The sequence below is a fragment of the Anser cygnoides genome, chromosome 10 (assembly GCF_040182565.1).
Source record: "Anser cygnoides isolate HZ-2024a breed goose chromosome 10, Taihu_goose_T2T_genome, whole genome shotgun sequence".
In the NCBI taxonomy this organism is placed as follows: Eukaryota; Metazoa; Chordata; class Aves; order Anseriformes; family Anatidae; genus Anser; species Anser cygnoides.
In genome coordinates, this window is record NC_089882.1 from 12776964 (window position 1) to 12802353 (window position 25390).

Genomic DNA, 25390 nt, shown 5'->3' on the forward strand with positions numbered 1-25390 from the left:
AACTACAACAAATATAACAGGTCTACCAGGAGGGAAGCCACCTATAGCACAAGCCCAAGGTCCATCCAGGAGGCAGAAGTACAAGCAAGAACACCTACAGCATTGCTCAAACAAGAAATACAGGCCCAGGGCTGAGCTTAAATGGAGCCTCTGGGCCTATGGAGAGAGGGCATGGGGTGTGAGTCCCAGGTGGGGCTGGTTACAGCCATTAAAGCCCTATTAAAGCCTTCAGGACCCTGATAATTGTTTGATTACCACTGGATTCATGTTATTGGGAGATTTAGGATATCTGGCTGTTAGGAGGCATTTGAGGCAAAAATGCTTCTCCTTTCTAGGCTTGGAGCTGGTGATCCAGATGGAGGGGATTTGAAAGTAAGGTGTGAGCAACACAGACTTATTTGAGATTCATGCAGTCATTTAAGAAGCCTAGCCATTTTTCAGCTCAAGTCTGATTAGTTTTTGACAGGGATTTATATGAATACATATAAATGTGTTGGTACAGCAGAGGAAAGATTAAGATCCAGGAGATTTGTGCCTCACATCTCTAATATTTCACTTTATCTTTAACATGCAATATGTGACACCACATCACTCAGTGCTTACTGAGCCGTAGATATAAAAGAATTTAGGCCTATATGGGCCTTTCTACAGTGCTCATTGCTGCAATAATTGAGTACTTCAGAAATAATAAGGAATTTATTTTCATGACCTCTCCCTCCATCTGCTTCTCCTTATTACTGTGATAACTCTAGTTGTCTCCAAGGATCATTCCCCTTCATTGGATCATCATTGTATTAAGAGTTCAGTTGGTCTGACAAAATTGTTTGAAACTGAATGGTGCCTTCCAAAGTTACTGTGCAAAATGGATCAGAGAAATAGGCGCACTCACAGGCGGGCAGACTGTGTGATTATATAAACTACCACATTTATAAAACCAGTCAGAAGTACCATGTTCATAACCTGTGACGGTTTGTATTCTTGCAGTCCAGCTTTTAGAATGTTTTCTGCCAAGGTTAGTTATGTCACTAATGCATGCTATGAGTTTTGAAAGATGAAAACTGTAGCTTTCAATACTAATATTCTGTCTACATCAAGCTTCCAGTTTTCTAATCAGCTTTTGCAAAGGTTAGAAGTTTACAGGATGATATGCTGGCAGTCTGAAGATATTATTAGTCCAGGACAGGAACAAAAATGTTATACTACACTCTCAATCACAATCATATTGGATTTAGCAGCCACTTGAAAGCAAACTCTGCTTTTGTGTCTTGGTATAGTGTCTATGTTCTCGGGCAGTGGTTTTAGGATGTAAAGTCTTTGTCAGCAAGCACAATTTAAGATATTTCTGCTTTTGTTACTGCTTGTGTCTATGCCTTTTGCATCATGCCCTGAGTCATGTGTAAATTGGACTGTGAAACTAAACCATATTAAAATATATATATATTTTTTTTTTTACCTTGGCAATAATATTCTTAATCTGGATTAATTCCACGATCTGACTCACAGTACAGTTGTGCTGTTAAAACAGTCTGGTATTGCTGCCAAAGGCTGTGATTTGTACATCTACCACCTGAGCAGCTTTGAGTCATGACTTAGAGGAGGTTATAGCTTCATGGATTTTAATGCCTGAATGATCAATTTCAATCATTTAGCTCACCCTGCTACACTAAACCATGAATTTCATCTGGTAGTTTTTGCATGAAGCTCAGTAACTTCTGGTTGGTTTATAACAAATAGTGTAGGACCATCTCTTACTATTGTACAGTGCTTCCAAGAAATTACACAATACTTATTCACCTTTGCCTACACAAAATTATTTCACCTAAATTCTGATCTGCAGCTGAGAGAACAAGTGCATATTTTCCATCACTATTCCACTTTTTTTTTTTTTTAACTCTGTTCAGCTTAGAATAACACCTCAAGCTTCTTGCTTTTCTGTCTGCCTGTTCAGTTTCTTTTACCTTTTGTCTTTTCAGCAAATGTTGTGGTTGTTAGTCTTTCTCCTGGGCTATTCTCAGTCTATTTTTTTTTCCCTAATGAATGAAGGTTAAATTTGGAAGCCTTCCAGAACAGAACAACTGTTGCTGATTCGGAGAAAATGTTTGTCTTTGGGCTCTGTATTCACTTTTGTAATGTTGCCAGAGCAATTTTGGATACAGCAGTTTGCAATGACATCAGAGGCTGGTCCCTTACCTGCTTTTGGTAAAATGACCTTTTCTGGGCCGTTTGAATGGTTAAGTACAAACTAGTGTCTCCTGTTCCCCTTTGTTTGCCTCACAGTTCAAATGGGCTCTGTTGTCTCTTCTAATTAAGAGGTGTATCTGTGCAGATTTATAATAAATTCTTCAATATCAGGTCCTGAGGAGAGCAGATTTGACTTCTAAGAGACCAAATTAAAAAATTACGTCAACTTTTTCAAGTTTGCAAAGACTTAAAAGAATGAGTGGCTTGGGAGTACAGTGCCTGCCATGGGTGGGTTGATGGTTCAAATTCCTGCTCTAATCAGGAATGAAAAAAGTCGTTATTTTCCTATGTCACTTGCTGGTTTCTGGGGAAAGGTCTAATAAGTGTGTGTGTCTGAAAACTAGTACACATATGGGTGTTTTCAGAGGGAATTGGATTTCTGGCTTGTACTTGGTCACTCTGGTAAATTAAGTCTGAGGGAACTTGGCAGGGATAAGGAGAGCTGGGGCAGTTGAGGCAAGGCCACCTGAGACCATACAGGCTTTGGTCTCTAGAGCAGTGAGTGAGTGAGCTGCCACCAGTTCCAAATTCACTAACCAGGTAATGGTGACGAAAAAAATCAGTGACAGTGTTTAGCTGCATATTCAGACTGGCATCGCTAAGCCCCTATCTGAACAGTAACAAAGAACAGGATAAATAGACCGGAAGAGGTACAAAATCCATGCTTCGTGTGAGGGAATATAGCAGGCTAACCTCAGCCTGTGGCAGTTTCAAGACATAACTCCACCCTCTGCCTGCATTCACCTCCGTCTGTCTTTACACACACGCCTGGCTCTGCCTTAGGCCACATTTCTCTCTGTTTTCCTATTGTTTTCTTCCTCAGTGCTAGCTTGATTTTTCTTCATTTTTGAGCTAGTGTCATTTTATTTTTACCTACAGTGCCAACAACTCCATTATCAGTCTATAACAAGCTGCATACAAGTAACAGCTGTCGCGCTGAAATGCCGCCCCTGAGTTACAACAGGTCACAATATCTGAGGGACTGTCTTATGAAAGGAGGAGGCAGAAAGTGGAGCAGGGCTCAATATTTCAATAAGTGAATACCTGAGTCACTGTCTGGACTAGATGAGTTTCTGCTGTTTAATCCATAGGGGCTCTGGGGGTGTGAGATTCAAAACCCACTCCAAGTGTGGGCCTGCATACTCTTCTCTGAATTTTTACCTCAATATTGAGCGAATTTGGCAACATGCATAGCTCCCATTCAAGTGAAATTATGTTGAGTAATGGAGCAGAGGAAGCCAAGAGAAAAATAGTTTTCTACAACTCCTCTGCAGATGGCTGCAGTTCGGAGAGTGGGGGAGGGCAGGGCTGACATAGCACCGGACCAGCCAAATTTATGAGGAATCTGTCTGACAAAATGGAGAAAAAGGGAGAGAAAGTCCATAATTTAGCAGAAAACTTGTACGTTGCAAGAGAAAGACTCTGAAGCCGTAATGGGCACAAGACTCATCCCCAAGTCCCTTCTAGCACAATGAGTAAAACAAGGCAAGGAAATGGATGCAGGATTTTATAACTTTTATGCAGAGTAATATGATTTTTTAAAGATCCTGTGAAAATTTTCTCCATATGTTTTTTGCACCTGCCTCCAAATCACTTAACTGCAAACTCTATGTACCCACAAGGTACAACTCTAGAAAAATTTGCTTAAATTACTAGGAGATTTGTGGGGTTGAGTGCACTGGCTGAAAGGCCTTGAAAAGCTGTGGTAAAAGACTGCAAACTTTTGTTGTGGTGAGAGGTAGGTGAGCTGAGGACAGAAACAACATAGCAGTCTGTTCATCCCAGGGAAGCTTAAAAACACAAGGACCTAATGTATGAGGCCAAACACAGCAGCTTCTATGATTGTCACATCACAGCAACTTCCTAGCATTGGTGGCTGTGTCTAATTTAACCTAGAGACAGAACAGTGTACATTGTGTGGAGCTTAAATGAAAGACCCTCATAAATGTTCTGTACTACAGAACGTTAGAGAAGTGTTGGTAGCAAAATGGTGGCTGATATCTCTGAGATAATGCAATTTTTTCTCCCTCTCACGCATACACAGACTCTTGTAGCTTTATTGTGAAAAGCAATTCTTAAAGGAATTGTAAGGCATATTTTACCAGCCCTAAAGCATATTTACAACTGTTTTCAGTCAAATGTTTCTACTAGCAGGGTTATTGTAGTTCCTTCACAGGGATAAAATTAGCAGAGAACATCAATTCAGCGATTAAAACACAACAACAACAAAAACATTAATGAAAGCAATTAAGCAATAAAATTAAACTACTTTTAAATAGCTCTTTCATAAACATGCCTTTAAGAAAAACACTGTTTAAAGGCTAATAATGTGAGATAAGAAATTGTTTACCCCATTCCAAAAAATAAGAGACAGTTTCCTAAACGTAGTATGAGTGTTGCATGGGTGAATCTGCCCTGAGCCCTGACTCAGGAAAGCATTTAGACATTTGTTTAAACGTCACTCCTGAATAGGCATGTTTTTCTGATTTGGACTTTAGCAGTAGTAAAAGATATTTCCACAACAATAATAAAATGCAGGGAAAACTTGTTGACTTTATAATTGCAGAATTCCTGCTGGCTGAACCGCGATGTGGATCATACCATCAAAATTGTGGTTATTCTCTAAACCATACGCTAAACCTCATGTTGATGGTCTGAATGCCAGATGCTGTGGTGGCAAACCACGGGTTCTTAGTAGTGCTTATGGAGAACCTGCATGGACGTCAAGTTAAACACACCAATTATAATCAGCAGAAACACAGCCCACACACTTTATGTGCAACAAGTGAATTAAAGGTACAGTGTGACATCATATATTTTCTGGGTACACCAGAGTAGCCAAATAAGTTGTCTTTCATAGGATGAAATAGGTCTCACAGACAAATTTCATTTCAGAGCTCAACAGAAGGCAGGGTATGCCCCCTCCAAAAAGACATGTCAGCCAGTGCAGATGTATGGGGCTGCAGAGCAGCACAAAGCTCCTCCTGCTCTTGACTGTAACTCAGTGGGCAGTGGAAAGGTAGTGGAAAGGTAGGGAGTGGGCAGACCTGTCCTTACCTGAACCTTACCTGAATGTCAGTTCACAACTGCTTACACATGTCCTGCTATTCTAGCTGAAACAGCAAAGTAGCAGGGATGCTGTCGGGGTGGGGATGACAATCTTGTTCAGGTTTGAGTCTACTGGTGAAGAGCCAGCAAAACCAGAAATGTTGTATAGTATTTTCGCTTGGTTGCAAATTTTTAACATCTCAGAAGGAGGTGCTGATTTGGGGGTTGGCCATATCAGCATAGGCATCTGTTTCTATAATATATTCTGAAGCTTTTGTGATTCTTTTTAACATTCACGATGCTACTCACATGGCTGATACTCACAGACTAACTTTTTTCTAAACAAAACCTGCTCTTTGAGTTGCCAGCTGCAGCATGGTGCACCTCCTGGCAGCTCTGAGTGCTGGACATCATACAGACTGGCACAGTGTGGATCAGATAATGTGAAAACTTAGTTGGGGGATTATCAAGAACTGCACAAGATATTCGAAGAAGAGATAATATTTGCAAGAGAGATGACAGCCAAGTTGCCTAGAAAATCACTGTAGAAAAACAAGTTTTACCTTATGTAACCTACTTTATGCCAAACAAGGAATCTTACTTAGGACCAGATCCTGCTCCCTTTGAAGTAAATGGAAAACTTTCCATTTGCTTCATTGTGGAGTATCAGACCCACAGGGAGTCTAGTTTGTCTCTGTAAACAGGATGAAGAAGGAAAAGAAACATCCGAGGCAAATTGTAAGAATTTCCTGGCAGTGAAGGTACCAAAAATTAACGAGTAAAAAAACCTAATGCTTTAGTCAGTAACATTTTAATCTACATTTGCTTTCCTCTGTCCATGCTTATTTCCCATGCACCAGAAAGAGAATTGTGAAATGTTTGGCAAATGGAAAGGAATTTGGTCTAGATTCAGCAGAATTGTCCATGTGTGCTTTCTGCTTTGTAAACATTGTAAGTTCTGGAAGCCCCCCTGGATTCAGCTAAAATATGTCATCAAAGCAGATTCTAAACCTGAAAGGTTCCTAACTTTGTTGGAGCTTCTCAAAGAAATCATGTACTGTAAAACAACACATACCCTTGTATACTCTTCATCAGCAACATCTTGGGCGGGATTAATTTCCATTGAATCCAGTGGCGGAAGAAGATGAGATATGTTCAGATGGCTAGGTGCTGGTATTTGTTTCCCTTAGAAGAGTATATTCACTCCCTACATTTAAAAGCAAATGCACCTCTGCAGTTTCTGCAGCAAAATACAATGTCAATAGGCAATTTTGCTCACTGACAAAGGAGCTACCTTTAAAAGTTCGAATATTACAGTCAGTGAAATTAAGAAGGAAGAAATTTGTTCGTAGTTATCATAAGAAACTATTTAAGTTGGGTATGGCATCTCTGTGCCTCTTGTCTTTGGTCTGAAGAAGGGAAGTAGAAAAGAAAATATCACTGTCTCTAGCAACAAACCCCAAATTCAATATATGCTTGCCCAGAAGTTTCTTGACTATTGCATGCAGTTCCCATCTTCATTCCTCAAAGCTTTTCTCCTGTCTGACATGATTCTCTCAGTAGTTAAGATGGGAAATAAGATCTGGACAAATTGCATTGAGGTGGTTGCAAACTAATTAAAAAAAAAAAAAACATGTTGAAAGAGTAATTATTACTGGTTTGCAGTCCAACTAAGAAGTCAAAGGACTTTTCCATGGTATCCTTTGCACCTCACTTAGTATTTTCACTAGTGACTTATGGCCAAATAGAGTCAATATACGTGAAACTATCTAGGATTCCAAGGTAGGAATAATTATATGCCATTTGGAGGGTCAATATGATAATTTGCATTTGTCTTGTATCATTATTTTTTGTGACACTGTGGCATCTGTGACATTACTTCTCATACAGCTGCTTGTCTTATTGGCAGCCTCTGTGGAAAAGCCAGAAGCTGAATGGGTTGTCCTGACTGAACTGACAGATCCACAAACGAACTGATGATTGATAGATCATCTACTAGTAATAAATCATCTAGTCCCTCCAACGTAGAGTTGAAAAGTTGTGGTTCAAAATTGTGAAGAAATTTGTTTTAGTTTTCTCCATTATTTAGTTTCCATATAATATAGCAGTGGAACAAGTATTACAAATGGAACAGATTTCTTTCAAGAGTAAGAAAAGCAGACTTAGAAATTATTACAATTATGTCTTTTCCAAGACCTAAGTGCAGAATGATCTCAGTTTTTGGGCCTATCCCATGACAAATAATTACAGTTGTTTTCTACATGGACTTGCTTTTGTTTTTGTTAACTACAGAAAAGACCATTGCATGAGGACTCTGAAATCTTAAGAGACGTTCACTCCTATTACTTAGGCCTTTTTGTGGAGGTCTGTATTTTTTCCAGCATTTTATTTAATTACATGACAGAACGCAGGAAACTTGAAGTTGCTCTGCATTCATGCTGTTTTATCACCCACACTAGCCACATAATAAACCTTGTGTCTTGAGTCTTTCTCTGCCCATGTACTTGTTAAATATTAGATGTGGCTAGTGGAATGCATCAGATTATTTCTGAATGTGCAGTGTTTGTTTTTAACATCCCTTTCCTCTGTTCTGTTTTAGTCGCTGTGTGAAAGTAGAACACCTTCCATGTCTCTGCTGAGAAAGGAGAATTGCAAGGTGGCAAAGATTTTTGTTGCAGTGTAGTTTGGCTAATATGAAATGTATCATTGGTGTTTGCCACTCAACGTCAGAGACCTTTTCCTTCTGCTTGCAGGCAAGGAGGTTACCGTATTGTAAGATGTGGAGTTATACACTTGCCTAAATACTGTCATTTTAGCCAATTTTCAATGTATATATGAAAAAGAGCTAAGATTTAATTACCAAAGGATAGAAAACAGAAGCAAAATAATATGACCATCTTTACTTCAAGCTTGCATGATCTGGTATTAGAATTTTCAGTTTTGACCCCTAAGGTTTCACACTTCTCTGGTTAGTAAAAAAGGCAAAAACCAGGAGAGGACATGGTAGGAACCTTCCAGTTCTATCAGCAGAATGAGGATTGACTGCTCTCCACAATCACTGGAGGAAAAGGGACAAGAAGGAACCACCTTATTTAGACAGGCACTATGGAAGATCTTTCAAACTGTCAGAATAGGAACGACTACTGAAGATTGCTATTGAATCTCCTTAATTACAGATTTTCAATAACTAGTTCAAAAGGTATTCACTAGCAAATGGCTTAGGTATGCTCGATCATACCTTAATGCAAGGACTTAAAGCAGCTCAATCACAGTCTTTTCCAGCCCTCACCTAGGATTCAAGAAGTAGTTAAAGGTCTGGAAGGCTTTTCTCACTTCCTGCTGTCTTTGAATCCCTGCTTAGGCAAAGACTTGATAATATCTATGCCTGTGTTCAATGCTGGGATGCATCCACCCTCTGGTCTCCTGAGACATGACTCACTCATGAAGTGCATTTCATCAAAACTGCTTCATCTTCTGCCCCATGAAGTCATTGATGGCACGAAAAGATTCTATTCCCTTGTGAACAGTGTAAAAAAAAAATCCAGTCATAGTTTACAATGGTTATGTCAGTAACATACACAATATTTTGTTTTCCTCTTCTGATGGACAGTGTTTATTCTTCTACCAGCTGTATCCATTTAGCCTGTTATTCATCTATTTGGTTTCACCATGTGTGTATTTAACAGTTTGCAATGGGGAGGATGCACTCTTTAAACAGCTTTTCTCCACAGTTATGTCCTATGTGGGTCTATATTTGTAGTTAACAGAGTCTCATGACATCACCCAGTGCTAGAGTACTGTAAATTAGATTTATACCACAGATGGTACAGATTCAGAAATGATGTTGCAAATATTGTGCAACTCATACAGTCCTAATTATCCATACAATTTCTACATCTCAGCTTAGAAAAGCTGAAAGAAAGACAATGAATATACATTCCAGAAGAAAATAAACCAAAATGTGAAGTACCACAAATCTAAAGGGACAGAAATTACCTGAGGATGCATTTCTTAAGTCTATTATGTCAGAGTGCATCAGGGACTAAAAAAAATAGGGTTATGTTGGTTTTAAAAACACATTACAGAGACAGACAGCCTACTGGAACCAGTGGAATCATTGACTAGTTCAGTGTGGCTTGACGTCTGTCTGTGATGTACATGTTTAGAAATACCTGGGTATTGGGTTAGCATCATTTCCCTGTGACTGTTATTACAGTTCTTCCGTATAATACTTGCAGCTAAATCAAAATGTAGACATCAGTGATTACCCCTGACTAGCAACATCTGAGCATGCGTATAAAATACTGAACAGGGGGCAGTCATAGTATTGTGGAAGATGATTCATATGAAGTTTGGCTCCTTTTATTTTTAAGTTCTAACTTATTTTAAGCAAGTTAAAGAGTAAAAAGGAAGGGAAGAGAAAATATTTTCACATCCTGAACATCTCTGGCTATGCAGTGAAATTAACAAAAACATACAAGGCCGACAACCTAAAAGTAAAGACTAAAACCCCAAGTATGACAGAGATGCTCATGTCTCACAAACTCAGAAAATCTGAAATTCAAGTCAGGGCACTCTTTGCATTAAAGAGATTGGTTCCATTCTGTGCAGATAGATTTCAGTCCCTGTATTTGGATTTGGACCTCTCTTCCTGTTACAAAGCTCCCCTTTTTTTTTTTTTTTAACTACAAAGCAGTTTATAGGTGTTTGGAGATCCAGGGGTTTTGGAAAAACTCATCTCTAGCAATGCAATTCATGCTTGGAACTGTAGAAAGGGTTGTAGAAAATCTTTTCCCAGGGTGTTTTAGGTTTCACTGATGTGGATTAATAGTGCTGTCCTTTTTTTAGACAGGCTTAAGAAAGGTGGGACAGAACCATACACAAAATCCACACTTAAACTGAGAAAGCACAAGCAGGTAACGAGTCTAGGAAATCAGTGACTGTCTACAACTCACCACGTTCTCCATGTCTCCCGTCCTGTTGGCAAGCTCACATTCCTCTGCATGCCCATTACAAAAGCAGCTTCCTCGGATGATCAGGTCATAAATAGCATAGTGGGCAAACCTCTGAGGTTTCTCTACCAATCCTGAGCCGTGACATGGACATTCCTGTCTTTTTAACAAAAGGAGACGAAGGTTGGTGAGTTTCAGGAGATCTTGAGCCTCAGGGCTATAGGGGTCTTCAATCTTGTTAGCTGGAGTTAAGGCACGATAAATCACCTGGAAGACAAAAAATACACACAGCACGTGACTGTGTACCTGCTTTCATTCCGTCTCAAGTGTGTAACAGGAAACACTTTAGTTTACATTTCTGTCACTGGGGTTACTGAGCCCAATCACTTTCTACAGGTCGGGAAATATATGGAAACTTGTCAAACACTGTTTACTTCCTCGTGTTTCTGAGCCAAGTGACAACAGAGTGTCACTCAGAGAAACCCAAGGCTTATTGGCATAAATACAGTATTGATGCCATCCAAATTTCTTGAAGCGTTTTAGGAATATGGCTTTAGCATGAATTCTAGGGCCAGGTAAACTAAGGCACTAAGGGGATCTGTGACAGAAGTGAGAACTGTGATCACACTTTTGGCATGGTCACTTGGACTATGTGCTGGAAAACACAACTTGGCTTAGGGTGAGTAAGCACTGAGAGAACCCTGTTTTCAAACAAAGCAAGCTGGTTTATTCATTGGAAGAGGAGAAATAGCTACATGGCAGCGAGCTAACAGGATAGGAGGGCTTTGTGCCTGCCTGCTGTCTGCCGGCTGTCTGCTGTATTTTAGTTCATGTACCACTCTGCCCCTCTCTGTGTCTCAGGGTGTGTTTGTCTCTGTTGGTTTTGTGGGGAGAGGGTGACAATGGAGGGCTGTGCCACAGTCCGTAGCAGTGAGATAGAGGGCTGGATGTGTTCATTCCCAGGCTTAGATGCCCTTTATGGGTATGCTAACTCCAAACTGAGAGCTATTTTCTCCTCTGGTTCAGTTTCTCCATCACAACAGAGGGACTTGCCCTCAGGGTTCTTTGGCCCAGCTTAATAAGTGGTGACAGTCTCTGTCTGACTAACTCTGTTAGTGGAGTGAAAGCTTTGTTTCCACAGGGATTCCCTCTTTCTCTCTCTCTATTTATTTATTTTTCTTTCTTTCTTTCTTGGTTGGTGAACCAACCAATTTAAATACTTGCAGCATGTAAAATACTTTTGTTTCATTTTGCTCATAGGATCCAGGAAAGAGCTTGTGGTACACACTTGGAAGATAATTTTGTTGCATGTTGATGGCACATGGAGAGATAAACCCCCTTAAATTAACAGAATCAGCTTCCAGGCTTCACACAGAGCTGCACCTGACAGTAGCACAGTGAAGGCAGCAGTACATTTCCCACCTGTCTGCAGCATTTTCTGTTTGGTTAGTTTTGATCTTTTTTTCTTTTAATTCCCTTATCTTGTACTGTCAGCTATTTACAGAACTACAAACATCCCTGTTTGGTGCGATCAGAGGTGTCTTGTTTGATAGAGCTATGGGCAGATTGCCCAGGCTGTGCAGTGCAGGTGCCTACATTCCCCTGACCAATGAAGCCATGACAAAATAGCCTGGGCCTTTCCACACCAATGTGTACATTCCCCCAGTCAATGGAACCATAAGCAAATGACCCATCTGGTTTTGTCGTGGTGCCTAGCATTCCCCTTGTGATGGATTCAAAGGACAAAGACCAATCTCATCTGTCCAGTTCCCCTAATCCCGGGCGGTCTGGTCTTTTTACTGGAAGCAAGTTTTATGGATCTTTTCTCCCTCTTCCCAGTCCCCTGTGGACCACACAGAGGTAGAGTGGTTTCTCAGAGTCCTGAGCACCTGGTCACGTACAGACACACACATCCTCCTGCATGGGTTAGACAATTCATCTGAGCCCAAGGCAGTGAACTGAACAAAATTCTTCTGCAGAGCCTGCTAAGCTCAAAGATCCCAAAGCAGGGTTAAAAACTAACTACTAGGACATTAATGAGCTAAAAGCCCTGGTGAAACTGTTTTAAGTTGGTGTGAAACAGAGGAGCCAAGGGGTAAAGCAATCTGTTTGGTTACCAGTTTTTATAAGCTCTGTTCTCACACTTGACTTTCTTGCCTGTGACTTCTCTAATACATATGCTTAGTAAAAAATGGTCTCTCCTTTCAGGATAGCTCAACAGAGGATACCTAAGAGATCACTGGCTCAAGAACATAAAAGTTAGAGGATTTTTGCTCCAGGACAAGACATCTGAAAAAAAGTAACCAATATGTCTTTAGCTTCTGCAAGATCTGCACTGGTCCTGCCAATGACCTCCTTATACAAGCCTGAGCAAGAGGCTTAATGTATCTGGGCACCGGAGCTCCCAGTTGTAAACAGGTATGCATTTCCTCACAGGAGACAGAAAGGAAGGGTGAATGAGGTGAAGAACCAGAGTTTTTATTGGGCTCCTCTGAAAGAAATGACTAGATAATGGCCAAAGTGTTTCTTTTTACTCTGCATCTCCGGCATTATACTTCTACTTGCTGGCAATAGCCTTGCGTTGTGTTATGATAAATATGAAGGAAACCTTGTATATTGTGCCAGTAGAAACTTATTTTGCATACATTACGATAAGTTTAGAGAGATGTCCATGTCTTGGGATCTCCAGTCGGTCATCCATCCTCGCCATGTCTTAACTGGTATCCAGACAGCACTGAATTCTTCAGGCAAAAGAACAGTTGTTGGGTGCTCTTCTCTCAGCATAGTGACATTTGCTTTCATGAAGCTGGGTTGTTTTTTGTTTCTTTGCTTTACAGCTTGGAAGAAAGATTGGGTTTCCTGTGGATTTATTGTTTTCCAAATATTTTCATTTCAGGCTTTGCATGTCTTCAGGAGAGCTGTTTTAACATTTCCATATTCCCTTAGAACTCTGAACTTAATTTGTGAATAGACATATTAATAGCTTAGTTGTCCCATAGGGATTGCGATATCCTTTTAAGCAAAAAGAGTGTTCCATTTCAGTTGAGATATAAGAGTTTGCTTATATGATTAATTCATGACACATTTCTGTCTGGAATAAGCTCAGTGGTAAGGCTGGATTTGTTTGTCCTCATCTCTCCCAAAGCAAGATTTGTTAAACGTTAAAGATCTGATTTGGGTGACATAACACTAGTGAAATCTTTTGGGAGTGCCATTTAGATGTTCTTGGATTCAACAACCATTAAAGAATTAGTCTTCCCTAGCTTTGTACCAGTCAAAGATATTGAGGACTTAATTAAACAAAGATTGTGTCAGCAGAGTCAAAGCAGATATGTTGTGCCAATGTAAGTAGATTTAGGTGAGCTGCACTTTGTGTGGAGGTAGCATAGTTTTAATCAGTATTTAGTACTACTTTAGTACATACATCTACTGTATGTCCTCCTTACATTTTTTAAAAATAGGATACAAGTACTCACATACTTCACAGGAGGGGAAGAAGGTTAATAAATTTATATCTGTAAATTCTCTTAGAATCCCTAGGGATGGATGTTTAATACACGCAAAATTTAAAAAATAATAACAGGTCAAAGACGAGTTTAGCAATCTCAACCATTTTGACATAAATGTTTGAAAGATTAGATTAGAAATGGATCTAAGTCTTAATGAACTCTTAGAGTCGTACACTGTGGGAAGAGACACTTCATTTTCACTGTATTATCTGTTCTTTGTTTATTTCACAAGGTCGTGTTTTGCTTTCTGAAGCCTATGAAGGAGAATCCTTCTGTACACATAGGCATTTGGCTTATGCCTTTTGCTTAGCTTAAGAAAAACATGTGCGTTGTTCATTTCCCAGAGATATCTTGCAAATTTGCTGTTTGCCATTATATTAATGTAAAAGAGATTAAGAAAGTGTGATGAAAAAGAAGTATGTTCTAATAATTAAGGTGCAAGCTCTGAAAAGAGCTTCCCAGTGATATTGCCACAAGGATATTTCTCATCTAAGAATCTAAGATCTAAGTCTCTATCTGGTGTCAAGCTCCATGGAAGATCTGCTCTTTTCTTGTAGTAACAGGCTATCCCCCAGTCACTTCTCTAAGCATCAGTGTGTAGTCTTCATAAAAGTAGCATATGCACAGCTACAGAAGAAAATCTGCTGGTGATTAAGTCTGCTAAGGGCTGAGTAACGTAAGAACACCCTAGAAATCTTTCAGTTTCCATAGAACTGTGTGCAGGTTAAGGGTATTCAGCACCTTTATAGTCTCGACCCTTTGTGGAAATACACCCTAGATCCTGAGTTTCCCTTATAATCAGGAGCTGCCACTGGAGCTGAATGCTGAGTAGGGCATTCATGCTTATCAGCATATCTGCTATCAAGCGCATATTTGTCATTCTCATTTTCAAAAGTCAATCAGCTATGCCTCAAAAAGATGGTCACTACCCTGTCCTCTCCTGACCTTTCTAAGAGCAAGGAAGTTTGGAGAATGCTGTAAGTGTGCAAAGCTAAAAACGATAGCCACAGTTAAAGGGCTGGTTTTGCTGTATGCAAGTTGGCACAGCTTCACAGAGGGTGATGTTTTATCCCCAGTCAGGAGATCATCTTCATTCCAGAGACAGTGTCTCAGATTTTTGATTTTTTGCCACATGTTTTGCCCCTCCATCCTTGATGCAGATAATTCTGTTTTCTTAACCTGATCTTCCAGCCAGTATTAGTCAGAAAAGATGTGGACACAGCAAAGGTTCCCCCTTGCAAGCTTATAGCCTAAGGTCAAGGAATATGAGTCACAAATGGAGGGCAGAACCAATGCATGGCCTCCTACAAAAGAAGATCCTTGTGCAGAACAAGAATTTGGTATTACAAATCATCCTTAAGCTATGCTGATCATGTTGCACACAATCAGGTTAATGAGGTCAGAAATGTCTGTGTGCTTATACTAGGCCCATCAGAAGGAAGCTGCAATAAAAACTCTCATCAGCCCTAAATCCTCTTCATTAAGAGATTTTCATGTGAGTTGATTTTGCTCATAAAGGAATAGTAAACAATTGTGTCTCAGAATTTTTCCTACCCAGTGGCAAATATCCTCTGATCTATTTGATGGAGCCTCTTGACTAAAATTCTTCCATCTTGTGGAATAGTAGACTTTACTATAAAAGCAGCCTTTTTTCCTGTTTTGAAATAGCCTAGAGCACAAAGAAAGTCTAGGTACCCTGTTAACTATCAGAAGGCTTGTTCTGATGATTCATGGAATAGGGTTTCTTAGTCATGATCCTCTGTGCTTCTGTCCTTCTGGAGAACAAAACTTAGTAGCCAGTATAGAATATAAGACTTCGTTAAAGAAATAATCTATTTGTGCATTTGATTTTTTAAATTTATCTGATCTGTGTAAAACCAACTACTTTCAATACAGTGGTGTCTTGAATCCATTCTGTGTTTTCCAAAACAGAACAGGTCAATGTCCTTTCAATTTGCATCTGCTTTGAGGTTATTCCAGTAATCCAGTCAGTGTGGTATTAATATTAATATTTAAGCATTGCTGCCAATATGATGATGGGGAAAGACTGCACAATTGTGATCAGAGACAGACAAATCTTTTTTTCTCTTGCTCGAACCAAATGTTTCCTGTAGCTTCAGGTTATCTGAAGATATAAATTTCTACATCTGTGTAGAAAAATAAGGTTTGTAGGAAGGAGAAGTATCTTTTGTCAAGCCAAATAATGTAGTTGGAGTGCAAAATCTAGACTGTTGGGCACAAAACCCTTCAGTCTGCAGTCTGCATATAGGGAACGGACAAAATTCCTTCAGTTCTACACAGCATCACCTTACATGAGGATCTGAGAACACTTCCTTGCTCCCACACAGAGCAGTGTCCTTTTTCATTATGAGTTATGATATTTGCTCTGAAACGGCAGAGGGTGGCATGAGGAATTCTGTGACGCAGACAGCCCTACTGGGACCTGGACTGAGAACAAGAGTCTCATTTCACTCTTCCGAATTGTCAGGGAAAGTTAAAACACCCAGTTATCATTAGTAGCCGGCAGTGTCTACTGCATCCTCATGGGAGAGCATCCATTTCTCATAAGCGGAGCCACTTATATCTTTAGGTCTTGGCTGAAACCTTACACATGAAAAGATCTAGTAAAGAGTATAGTCTCATCAGGAGAGTGAGGTGTGGACAACACTCATCATCAAGAGCAAACAGTAAGTGGTTTTTAGCCTGGAGTTCAAAACTTACAACAATGAATCTCTAAGATCTGTAACATTTTAGACAAGAACTTTTTTTTCACAGTTGAGACTTTAAAAGTTGAGTCTTTTTGACACTTTGAAAGCTTTCACTAAGCTTTCATAAAACAGGGCAGGAAGAAAAATTGATTTGATATCTGCTGCCTATTATGTCAGGAAATTCAGAAGTAATGCTCAAAATACTATTTTGTCTTCCTGGCTGGTTTGTAGGGTGCCGAATATCTCTGAAATGGCTCATTGCATACCAGGTCAGAGCAGGACACTTGGTGCACTCCTCAATTCACTTGCCACGGATGGGAATCCTGGACTAGTCTCATGTCAGTTCAAATTCCCTTCAGACACAAATACTTGAGCCCCTTAATTCTTCCTCCAGGGAAGCAGGGCCTGGCAGTGCTATCTGTTTGTTTACACTGCTGGTGTTAACTGCTTCCTCTCAACTTTCCTCTGCATTTTATCTCCTCTACAGTTCAAGTTAAAAGAAATGCTGAACAGACGGCCCTAGTCATAACAACCAGGCACTTACCTTCAGGAGTGACTAATCCCTCCTGGAATCTTTTCCATCTGTAAGTCAGAATAACATCATACAACTTTTAGAGGACAGCCCTGATGACTGTTGGACAATTCACTCCAGTGCAAGACCCTGCCCTTGCACCTTAGCTACTAGGAATTCAACCTCGTGACATGCTGAGCATGTTTCTTTTTAGTGACCCCACTGCTGTATGAGATCAGACCTTTAAGAAGTCACTGAAGTCTCAGTGGTGACCTCTTGAATTATTGATGCTGCCACTTAATGAGGTATGTGTGGGAGAGGAGGGGGATCCTCCTTTGTTTATCAAAAGGTTTGGTATGAATACAGTAAAAGAAAAACCTGAGAAAAGACAGCAAAAATTGTGGGTTGTTGGAGCAGGATCACACGCATTCCACACAGAGCCCCATCCCTGGCCTGGTTTGGTGCACAAGTGGTTCCCCTTTGCAGTAATCATTGCTCAAGGAGTCCCTGTAGGTGGAGAAAGGCAGTGGAGATCTACAGTGTCAGTGCAGAGGCAAAGACCTTCGGTAGGGTTGTCTGCGGCTTTTGTCTGAACAGCCCGGTGGCTTTTGAAGCAGAGAGAATTGCATCCCATCACACCATGTCTTGATCTGACACTCACAGAGTGCATTTAGAAGAGTGATTAAAAGTCTCTTAGCTATAAAGCAAGTCCACTGGTCTTTGACAAAAGACACTGATGGGGACTTCTGTCCCTAAAGAGGTCACCACAGGCTACAAAATGGAGAAGGAACAGGTCTTCTGCACAAGGCACATTTAACTTGTTGCCATAGAAACCAGTACCTAATTCAGCCACACACAATTCTTCCAGCCCCCAGTGAATTCCAGTAATGGGTTTATTATATCACACTTCGTTGGTGTCATCTGTCACGCAGACATTCACATAAATGAACCAGCTTTTTATTTAAAACTACCTTCCTCTAGCCAGACCCAATAGTGGTAGGGTCTTCTTTAGGGTCTTGTGGTTATAAGCAGGTTAGTGTTTTACCCAGCTTTGCATGCTAATGCCTTCCTTTCATGCAAACATCGCTGTAGATGGAAAAGAACATTTGTTTTCGTTTCCTAATATTCCAGTTTATTAAAAACCTGCTCTTAATTTGTCAGATAGTTGACTGCACTCCTTAACTGCACATGCTGTCAGGATGCAGGTTGAAACATTTTGGTCGTTGTTTTCCCCAGCTGGTGTATGAACTGTAAGTCACACTAACAACTGATGCAAAATAGTGGTAATTTCTCCTTTTGTCTGGGTTAGAGTTAGATTTCCATTGGCTGACCTGAAGGTTTATTTTAGGCTTCTACTTAATTTGTAATCCAAGAAACTAGAGACTGAACTGTGGTAACTCAACTAATACACCACCATTTTGGAAGGAAAGACCCGCTAACAAGCTTATTGGGTTACGACAGGCAAGTGTGCTGCTAGACAGAAGAAACGGCTTGGTTTTTAAAACCACTTTGACTGCTGTACCCCTAATTAACTTGACTTATCGAGGCGTGATTCAAACCCTTGACATGATGTTTGGAGCCAGCTGTCAGTCTGGGTTGGCCCTGACTCAGCTACAATTTGGAGACAAAGAGGAAAAATTGTATTGGAACTGGCAAAGGCCTATGGAGACACAGGTTTTTGGCATATTCAGTAACAAGGACTTCTAGGAAAGAGTGGCAAGAAACCAATGTATCATGCTCAGGTGGCTTGCAGATCAACACCAGTGAAAGAAAACAAAATGCTTGCAGGGATTGGAACATGCTTTGTAGTTTATTTCTTCCCTTGCTGCAATTCAAAACATCTTGTATATGGTATTATGAACAAATGATTAAGGAAATTGCATGTCTAGTGCTTCTCCTAGTAAATTGCAAGACCGCTAAGTTGAACTGGCAAAGTTTGAATGAATGAGTGTCGGGCTCACTATTCACTTTTAGATTTCAACATTACATGACTTTGGGTGATTAACTTACCAGTGTAAAATTGATCTATAAAATATGTAGAATTAGCGAGTACAGGTGCAAACGTAACAACTAATAGACATTGCTAAACAAGTTCGAGAATTAGAGGATCCTTATCACTCTCTAGTGGTTACAAGGACTGAGGAAGAAACAGTTTGCTGAAAACTGGAGTTCTGGAAGTTTGGACGCCCACCATAACTAATGAGCTAATAGTCAGTGTAGGTTTCATTGTGGCTAAAAGGTGAGACAAATGACAAGAATGATGTCCTGGGAATTCAGCCAATGGAAGTTCTTGTTCGAAGAGATGAAACAAGTGAAGCAAATGATTTGTAGGCAACTGGCAGTGAATAAATTGCTCTTACTCCAAAATCAGAAACTATCAATAGCCTAAGTTCTTTGCCAGAAGAATTAAGATGGGGACATCCAGGATCTGAGATTTTATCTCCAAAAGTACAGGAGCAAGGGATATAATAAATGCTGGAGTAAAAGAAAACTGCAAAAGGGACACTAAAAAGTCATCTCCTTGCATTTCTACTGGACTTGTTCCTGAATGTATGACACCATCTGTCTCAGTTCTGCCCCATCTGAGGTGAGGTGGAGATGTGTGACCCTGACAAGAGGTGAAAGATAAAGGATAATTTACAGAAGAGAAGGATACAGCTTAACTTAGTGATACATTGGGTTCTTTTGTGATATTGTAATATCACCCTCTAAAGAGATTTTGCTTCTGTTCTAACCATCTCAAAGTTTTTCTTCTGCCGAGTTTCCTTTTATGCTTCCAGACTCTTTCATTGGTCTTGAAGGATCACCAGAGTGTGCTGACTCAGAGACATGCGTGTCACTTTATGGATGCCTGTAGGTTACTGCAACTCTGCCACCTTTTCTTTAACCACCTACATTCTCAGGTCTGGAAGCCAGCTGACCAGAAATCTTGTCCCATGATGTGTCTCCCATGGGTTTTAAACCTAAGTGTTCTTAGTAAGCAATCTCCTTTTTTTCAATTCCTTTTGTGCCCTGTTAAAAAGGAATATTGTGTCTCTTCTGAAAGTGAATAGAACAGCACCCAAGAAAAACCTGACTGTCCCTCAGTAGAGAAAACTGACATTCATCTCGATGCATTAATTGAAAATTAGGTTGGAAACAGTTTTGATCATTTCAGAAATGTCAGCTTGTGATGTGAGCTCCTCAGCTCTCCAAGGCTTAGCCACCATCAGTAATTGGATAGGTCAGGGAGAAGGTGCAAAAGGAGAGAACACTGCACAAAGCACTGATGGGGATTCAGCTTCCATCCACCTCAGTTGGGAGCCAGTGCTTGAGGGGATACCCTTGTGACATTTGTGATATCTTTAAAATAAATTGTAAAACTGCATTTCTGAGATGTGTGGGCAAAGCTCCCATGAGACTTGTAGTAAAAGTAGCAATGTCACTCAGGCAAATCTGATCAGGTATCACTTTAAATAACTACGCTCTGCCGCCTTTTATTTTCATTCACAAAAGAATCTGCTGTGTCATATTGCTGACCTGAAAAGTCTAATGCTTTTGCACCCTTGCCATAGCAGTATTTGATGGATTGGTTAAGAGTTCTCTGTAAAGTTTGTTTTAAAGATTATGTATTGACGTGGCAAATTCTAATCTCTCTACAGAAGACATTTGGATGTATATGACTTCATTGTATCCTAATAACTAACTAGCAGAATTACTACTCCAGGAAGAAGACAGTAGTTAGATGATTTGCTCCAGATTTCCAATACACAGAGATGTTTCCCAGCCTTGTTGCACAAAGATTAACTCAGTCTCTGCTTACTGCTCTTTTTCTGTCTCAGGTGTAGGACACTGATTTCTTTCTTCTCAAGTGCATTTTGAAGTGCACTGCTGAAACCACTGTGTTTTTCTGAAGGCTATTGGGATCATTTACCTCACACCTGAGCTTAATTTACAGCAAGTATTACTGCCAAACCTGTGTGATCACTTCCAGACAGGGAAACCAAGAGGACTGTGACTTCTCTAAGGAAGAGAGAAGGAAGTGAAAGGATTCCAGCCTCTGGCGGGACTACAGGAATGTCTCATAGTCTCCCTGTGTGCTTTTCTGTCTCCTCTAAAAAAAAGACACCAATGATATTTACCTTCTTTCCCATCTAAATTGTTTTCAGATTAATGAATGCAAATATAGCTAAGCTAATTATCTGATTACTAAGCAGTCGCTTATGTTCTCAGAGGAATTTATCAGAACAATTGTGCATTTATTTTAAAAGAAAACCTTCTGCATGTTTAATCAGAATATTCATACCAAAGGAGGACCCTTTTCCCCTGCTGAACAGTGGAATCTGCCTGCTCAGTCACAATTCCTGTTTCTAAATGGTTTCATTTTTGGAGCCTTTGTCTTGATACAACCAGAATGGACACCGCCAGCAGGAGTAGTTGCACTAAAAGTTCAGGGAAGGTTGTATTTAAAACATCCAGGACCTTTTATGTGGTGAAAGACAATTTGAAAGTGCTGTTCATGTCATCCTAAAGGAGGAAAACATTTTGGATAAATAAGGCTCTACAAATGTGTATTTTTTCTACATCTGTTTTGGTGGTGTTTTACTTCAGTTATTGGCATCTGCAATGTAAAAATAGGCAAAAATGTTAATCCTATCCTCTGCAACTCTCATAAAAGAAACTTGCTAAAACATTTCCATTCAATTTCATTGATATATCATTTCTTTATTTCTTCCCCTTTATTTTCTTAACATAAAACCTTTGAGAAGGGGGTACCTTTCTTAATTTATAGGCAGTGTCTTTTTGAGCTTGTACTCTCCAACTTTCAGCCCATCTTTAGCTGTTTGACACTAAACTTTGTCCAAACCTTAGTTATCGCTTACCTCTCCTCTGGTGCAGGGCACTGCATCTGAATATCTGGAAGTACACATGGAGCCCTCCTCATTGAGATCATCCTGGAGCCCGAAAGTCGCTGTACAGTTGACAGAGAAATACTTGTAGGGCCTCCAAGTCTGCCCATAGTCCTGGGATCTTTCCAGCACCATCGCGGCTGGGCGCGGGGACTTGAACACAGCGATGACGTGGGTCAGGTAGAACTCCGTTTCAAAGTCCAGCCTGATTTCTTCCCTGTGCACCCCTTGGGCAGACTGCCACCAGGAGACTGGATTTGCGAAGAAATCATCTGTCATGTCAGCAGGGAGGTGGGAGTTATCAGGCTGGTTGGCATTGCATTTGGTGCAGTGAGGCTGCCCACAGCCACGGGAGGCCAGGTGGAGGAGATTTTGGTCTGGGTAGAAGCAGTACAGTTCTGTGCTGTTCTGCCCACACATGGTGAGGGTGACTGGTGTCCTCCCTCTTGCAAGGTTTCCCACTGGAGGGTTGCAAGAACGGCCATTACAGCGCAAAGCTTGTAGCCTCATGGGATCTGAAAGACAGGCAAAAGAAATAAAGCTAAGCAGAACTCCTCAAACAATTCTAAAGCTGTAAGACTGGTGACTGTGAAAATGGTTGGTGTCCTCTTCTGGGGATCGATGTCCAAGAGGACTTCTCCTAAGGAGAGCTTCTTCTCACACAAAGTTTGGAGGGACTTTCTCAGTAAATCTAGTCATTGTTTTAGGTGTCTGACTTGGAAGCTGAGGTCTTTAGAAAACTCAGCCTTTACCCATAAGCACTTGAAACTCTAACTTTGATACCTGTTGAGAATGCAGTTGCATCAGTCCATTAAGTTATACATTTAACTGCAGGAATCTTGTGTTTTCTTACTCTCACTCTTGTACAGCTGCATATCTGAGGGCTGAATCTGTGCAATGTGTTTATTTTACTGTAATCAGAAAGCTAAGCTAAACTGTACTGTACATTATAGATTCATTAAGAAAAGAGATGATTCCTGCGCTACAAATTGCAGACACTGTTTACACATAAAAACAGATGAAGAAAGCATATATCTCTCTAGTTATGTGTTATTGACCTAATTTTAAGAGGTGCTGAATTTCTGCTACTCCTATTGAGAGGAGCTGGAGTTTCTAATACTTAGCAGAGCTGAAAATCAAGTCTTTCTTTTTTTTCATTTTTTTTAAACACATTGACATGGAGATAGGTGAATATACTCTGTTTGCCAAGTTTGCAAATACAGCAAAAAAAATGTTTTGCTATCTTCAATGTATGCATCTACTTATTTCTAAATTAGGAAAGGTAGGGATAACTACAAAATCCTAATATTGTTTGGAAATTAGTAGTGCTTTGTGACACTGGATTTATAGGTCACTCCCAAAACCTTATTACCAAATTGGAGAAAACTGCTTCTCTAATGACATACAATGTCCTCTTTGCAATTTAACAGTCCAGAATGAGTTAAAGACTGACCTTGCAAGGTCATAAATCTAATCCAAGAGGTCACAAGTCAGATGACTCAATATAAGTCCTACAGGAAATGACCCTTCCAATGAAACATAGGATGACCGTAAACCCTGGGTAATCTAGGAGCAGTTCAAAGGTCAGCTATTAGTTCAAGATTCTAGGTCAAATTTTAAAATCCCTGCTCAGGTTATATTTAGCCCTTCCTCAGGCAAAATAAGTTTTCAAATCAAGTTAGGCCAAAGAAAATTCATTTTGATTCAGCCTTATGAAAGTAGCCAATCATAAATGTATTTGGGTGAAGCTGATGTTCTTCTTTCCCAAAGAATTGTTTAAGGTGAAAAAATGCATCCAGCCTGCATGGTTTTCCCTCTGAGTTGCTTCTGTCCTTAGTTCTTAATGACAGTTCTGCACAGGCCAGAAGAGAAAGGGATAGACATTGTTTTGGAAAACATCTCATGCATTTTGCATTCCAGGATTAGGACACAAAATCAAGCTGCTGCACATCCACTGAATCCCATTGACCAATGGTGTGTGCTATTTTAGCTTACATACAATGTAAGGTGATATTAAATTTCAGGTAGCATGGAAGTGCATAATCCAAAAATGCTCTTTACTTAGAAGAAGATGGAAGCCACCTTCAGAGGCACTTGGATTGGGTGCGTGTTTGCCTTGCAGACATTTTAAGCAGAAGTCTCAGGGAAGGATGGTTGTCAGGAGACACAGTATGTTTCCTCTTGATGGAGGTGCTCTTCCACCATTGACTACGATGGGATGGCCAAGATTTATTTGGGTATTCCAGTGAAATCCTAGGAGACTGGTAGAGCTTGGAGGGCAGCAGTGCCTGATCTGCACCTAATTGTCCCTGGATTGAAGGAATGAAAGCTGTCCCACCATGAGGAGGGAATGAGGAGAATGAGGAGAATGACTTTTACAAGTCAGCTGGAAATGAAAGCAAAGAAGATGGTAATGCTTGACTCTATCACTTCTGTTCTTTGCTCCACATCTTCAACTGAGCAGTTGATTCTTAGCACTGCTGGTGGTCCTCCACCAAGCCCTCTTACCATCCTGACTGCTTGACAACCATGTCAAGTGATTTTCTTTCTGACTGTAAACTTCTTATCTGAGGCTAGTAGAGTTACAGGGGAACACCAGGAGGTTCAGACATTTTACCTGGAAGGTTTCTTGCAATTTCTCTGAGTCTTTTCATGAGAAAGGACTCAGGTTTCCCCAAAAGTTGTTTAGAGCTTTGTCCTTTTTGCAGAACAATTGACATTCCAAATTTTTCTGCCTAGAGGGTGAATTTCACTGAGTCATGCACAGTTCCTGAGATAAACATAAATCCATCCTTGCAGGTCAGCAAAAATATAATGGCTTGCAACTGCAATGCCTCAAGAAAGTCTTCGCAAGTGGCACTTAAATGCCCATATTACCTGGTCTGGCTTGTTCATGTCTCAGCTGTTCAGTAGAAATTACTGGAAATAAGGAAAGCACAGCAATTTCTGTGTTTCAAGTAGATTGGATAGTAAGTGCTTTTGCTCTGTGCTGCAGAGAGGTGTCATCTTTGCCTCCAGAGAATTGTAGTGGGACCAGCTTTATAGCTGAGCTTTGAACAAGCATTAGCTCTAACAAGAGTCCAGATTGCTAAGTTCTGAACAAGAGTGGGTTCATGTTACAAATGCTATTGGGTTATGGATTAATATAGCGTATAATTAAAAGAAAGTCCATCTTTATTGATGCACCACACCACTGATGCTTTCACAGAGGAAATGGCATGCTGGAGTTCTAAATTTAAGGAGTTGCACAGGGGAAGCTTTGCAGACAAGAATGTGAGAAAGTAAAAAAGGAAACATTTTTTAAAAAGAATGGCTGCTTTTTACATTTCCCATTAATGGGATATCAGTCTCGCACCAAGTTTTTCAGCTGTTTTTATCTGAACCTGGAAAAGGAGAAAGAACGTGGTTGTTCTCCTGAACAACAGTCACAAGAAGCTTTATCTGCTCCGCCTGCTAATGCAGCAACATCGATAAATAGTTCCTGTCCAAACTGCTGTGTCATTAGGAAAACGGGAGAAGAGCAACATCTAAA

General features: G+C 40.3%; 1 protein-coding gene across 1 annotated transcript in view; it reads right to left on the reverse strand.

The window, feature by feature from the left end:
* LOC106045060 (netrin-4-like) overlaps positions 1 to 25390 on the reverse strand; it is a 52050-nt gene that overhangs the window by 21720 nt on the left and 4940 nt on the right. Inside the window, exons 2-3 of the mRNA XM_013195380.3 lie at positions 21832 to 22373; positions 10245 to 10508 (exon numbers count right to left, since the gene is read on the reverse strand). Coding sequence (XP_013050834.1) covers positions 10245 to 10508; positions 21832 to 22373 — 806 coding nt within the window. The remainder of the gene's footprint in view (positions 1 to 10244; positions 10509 to 21831; positions 22374 to 25390) is intronic.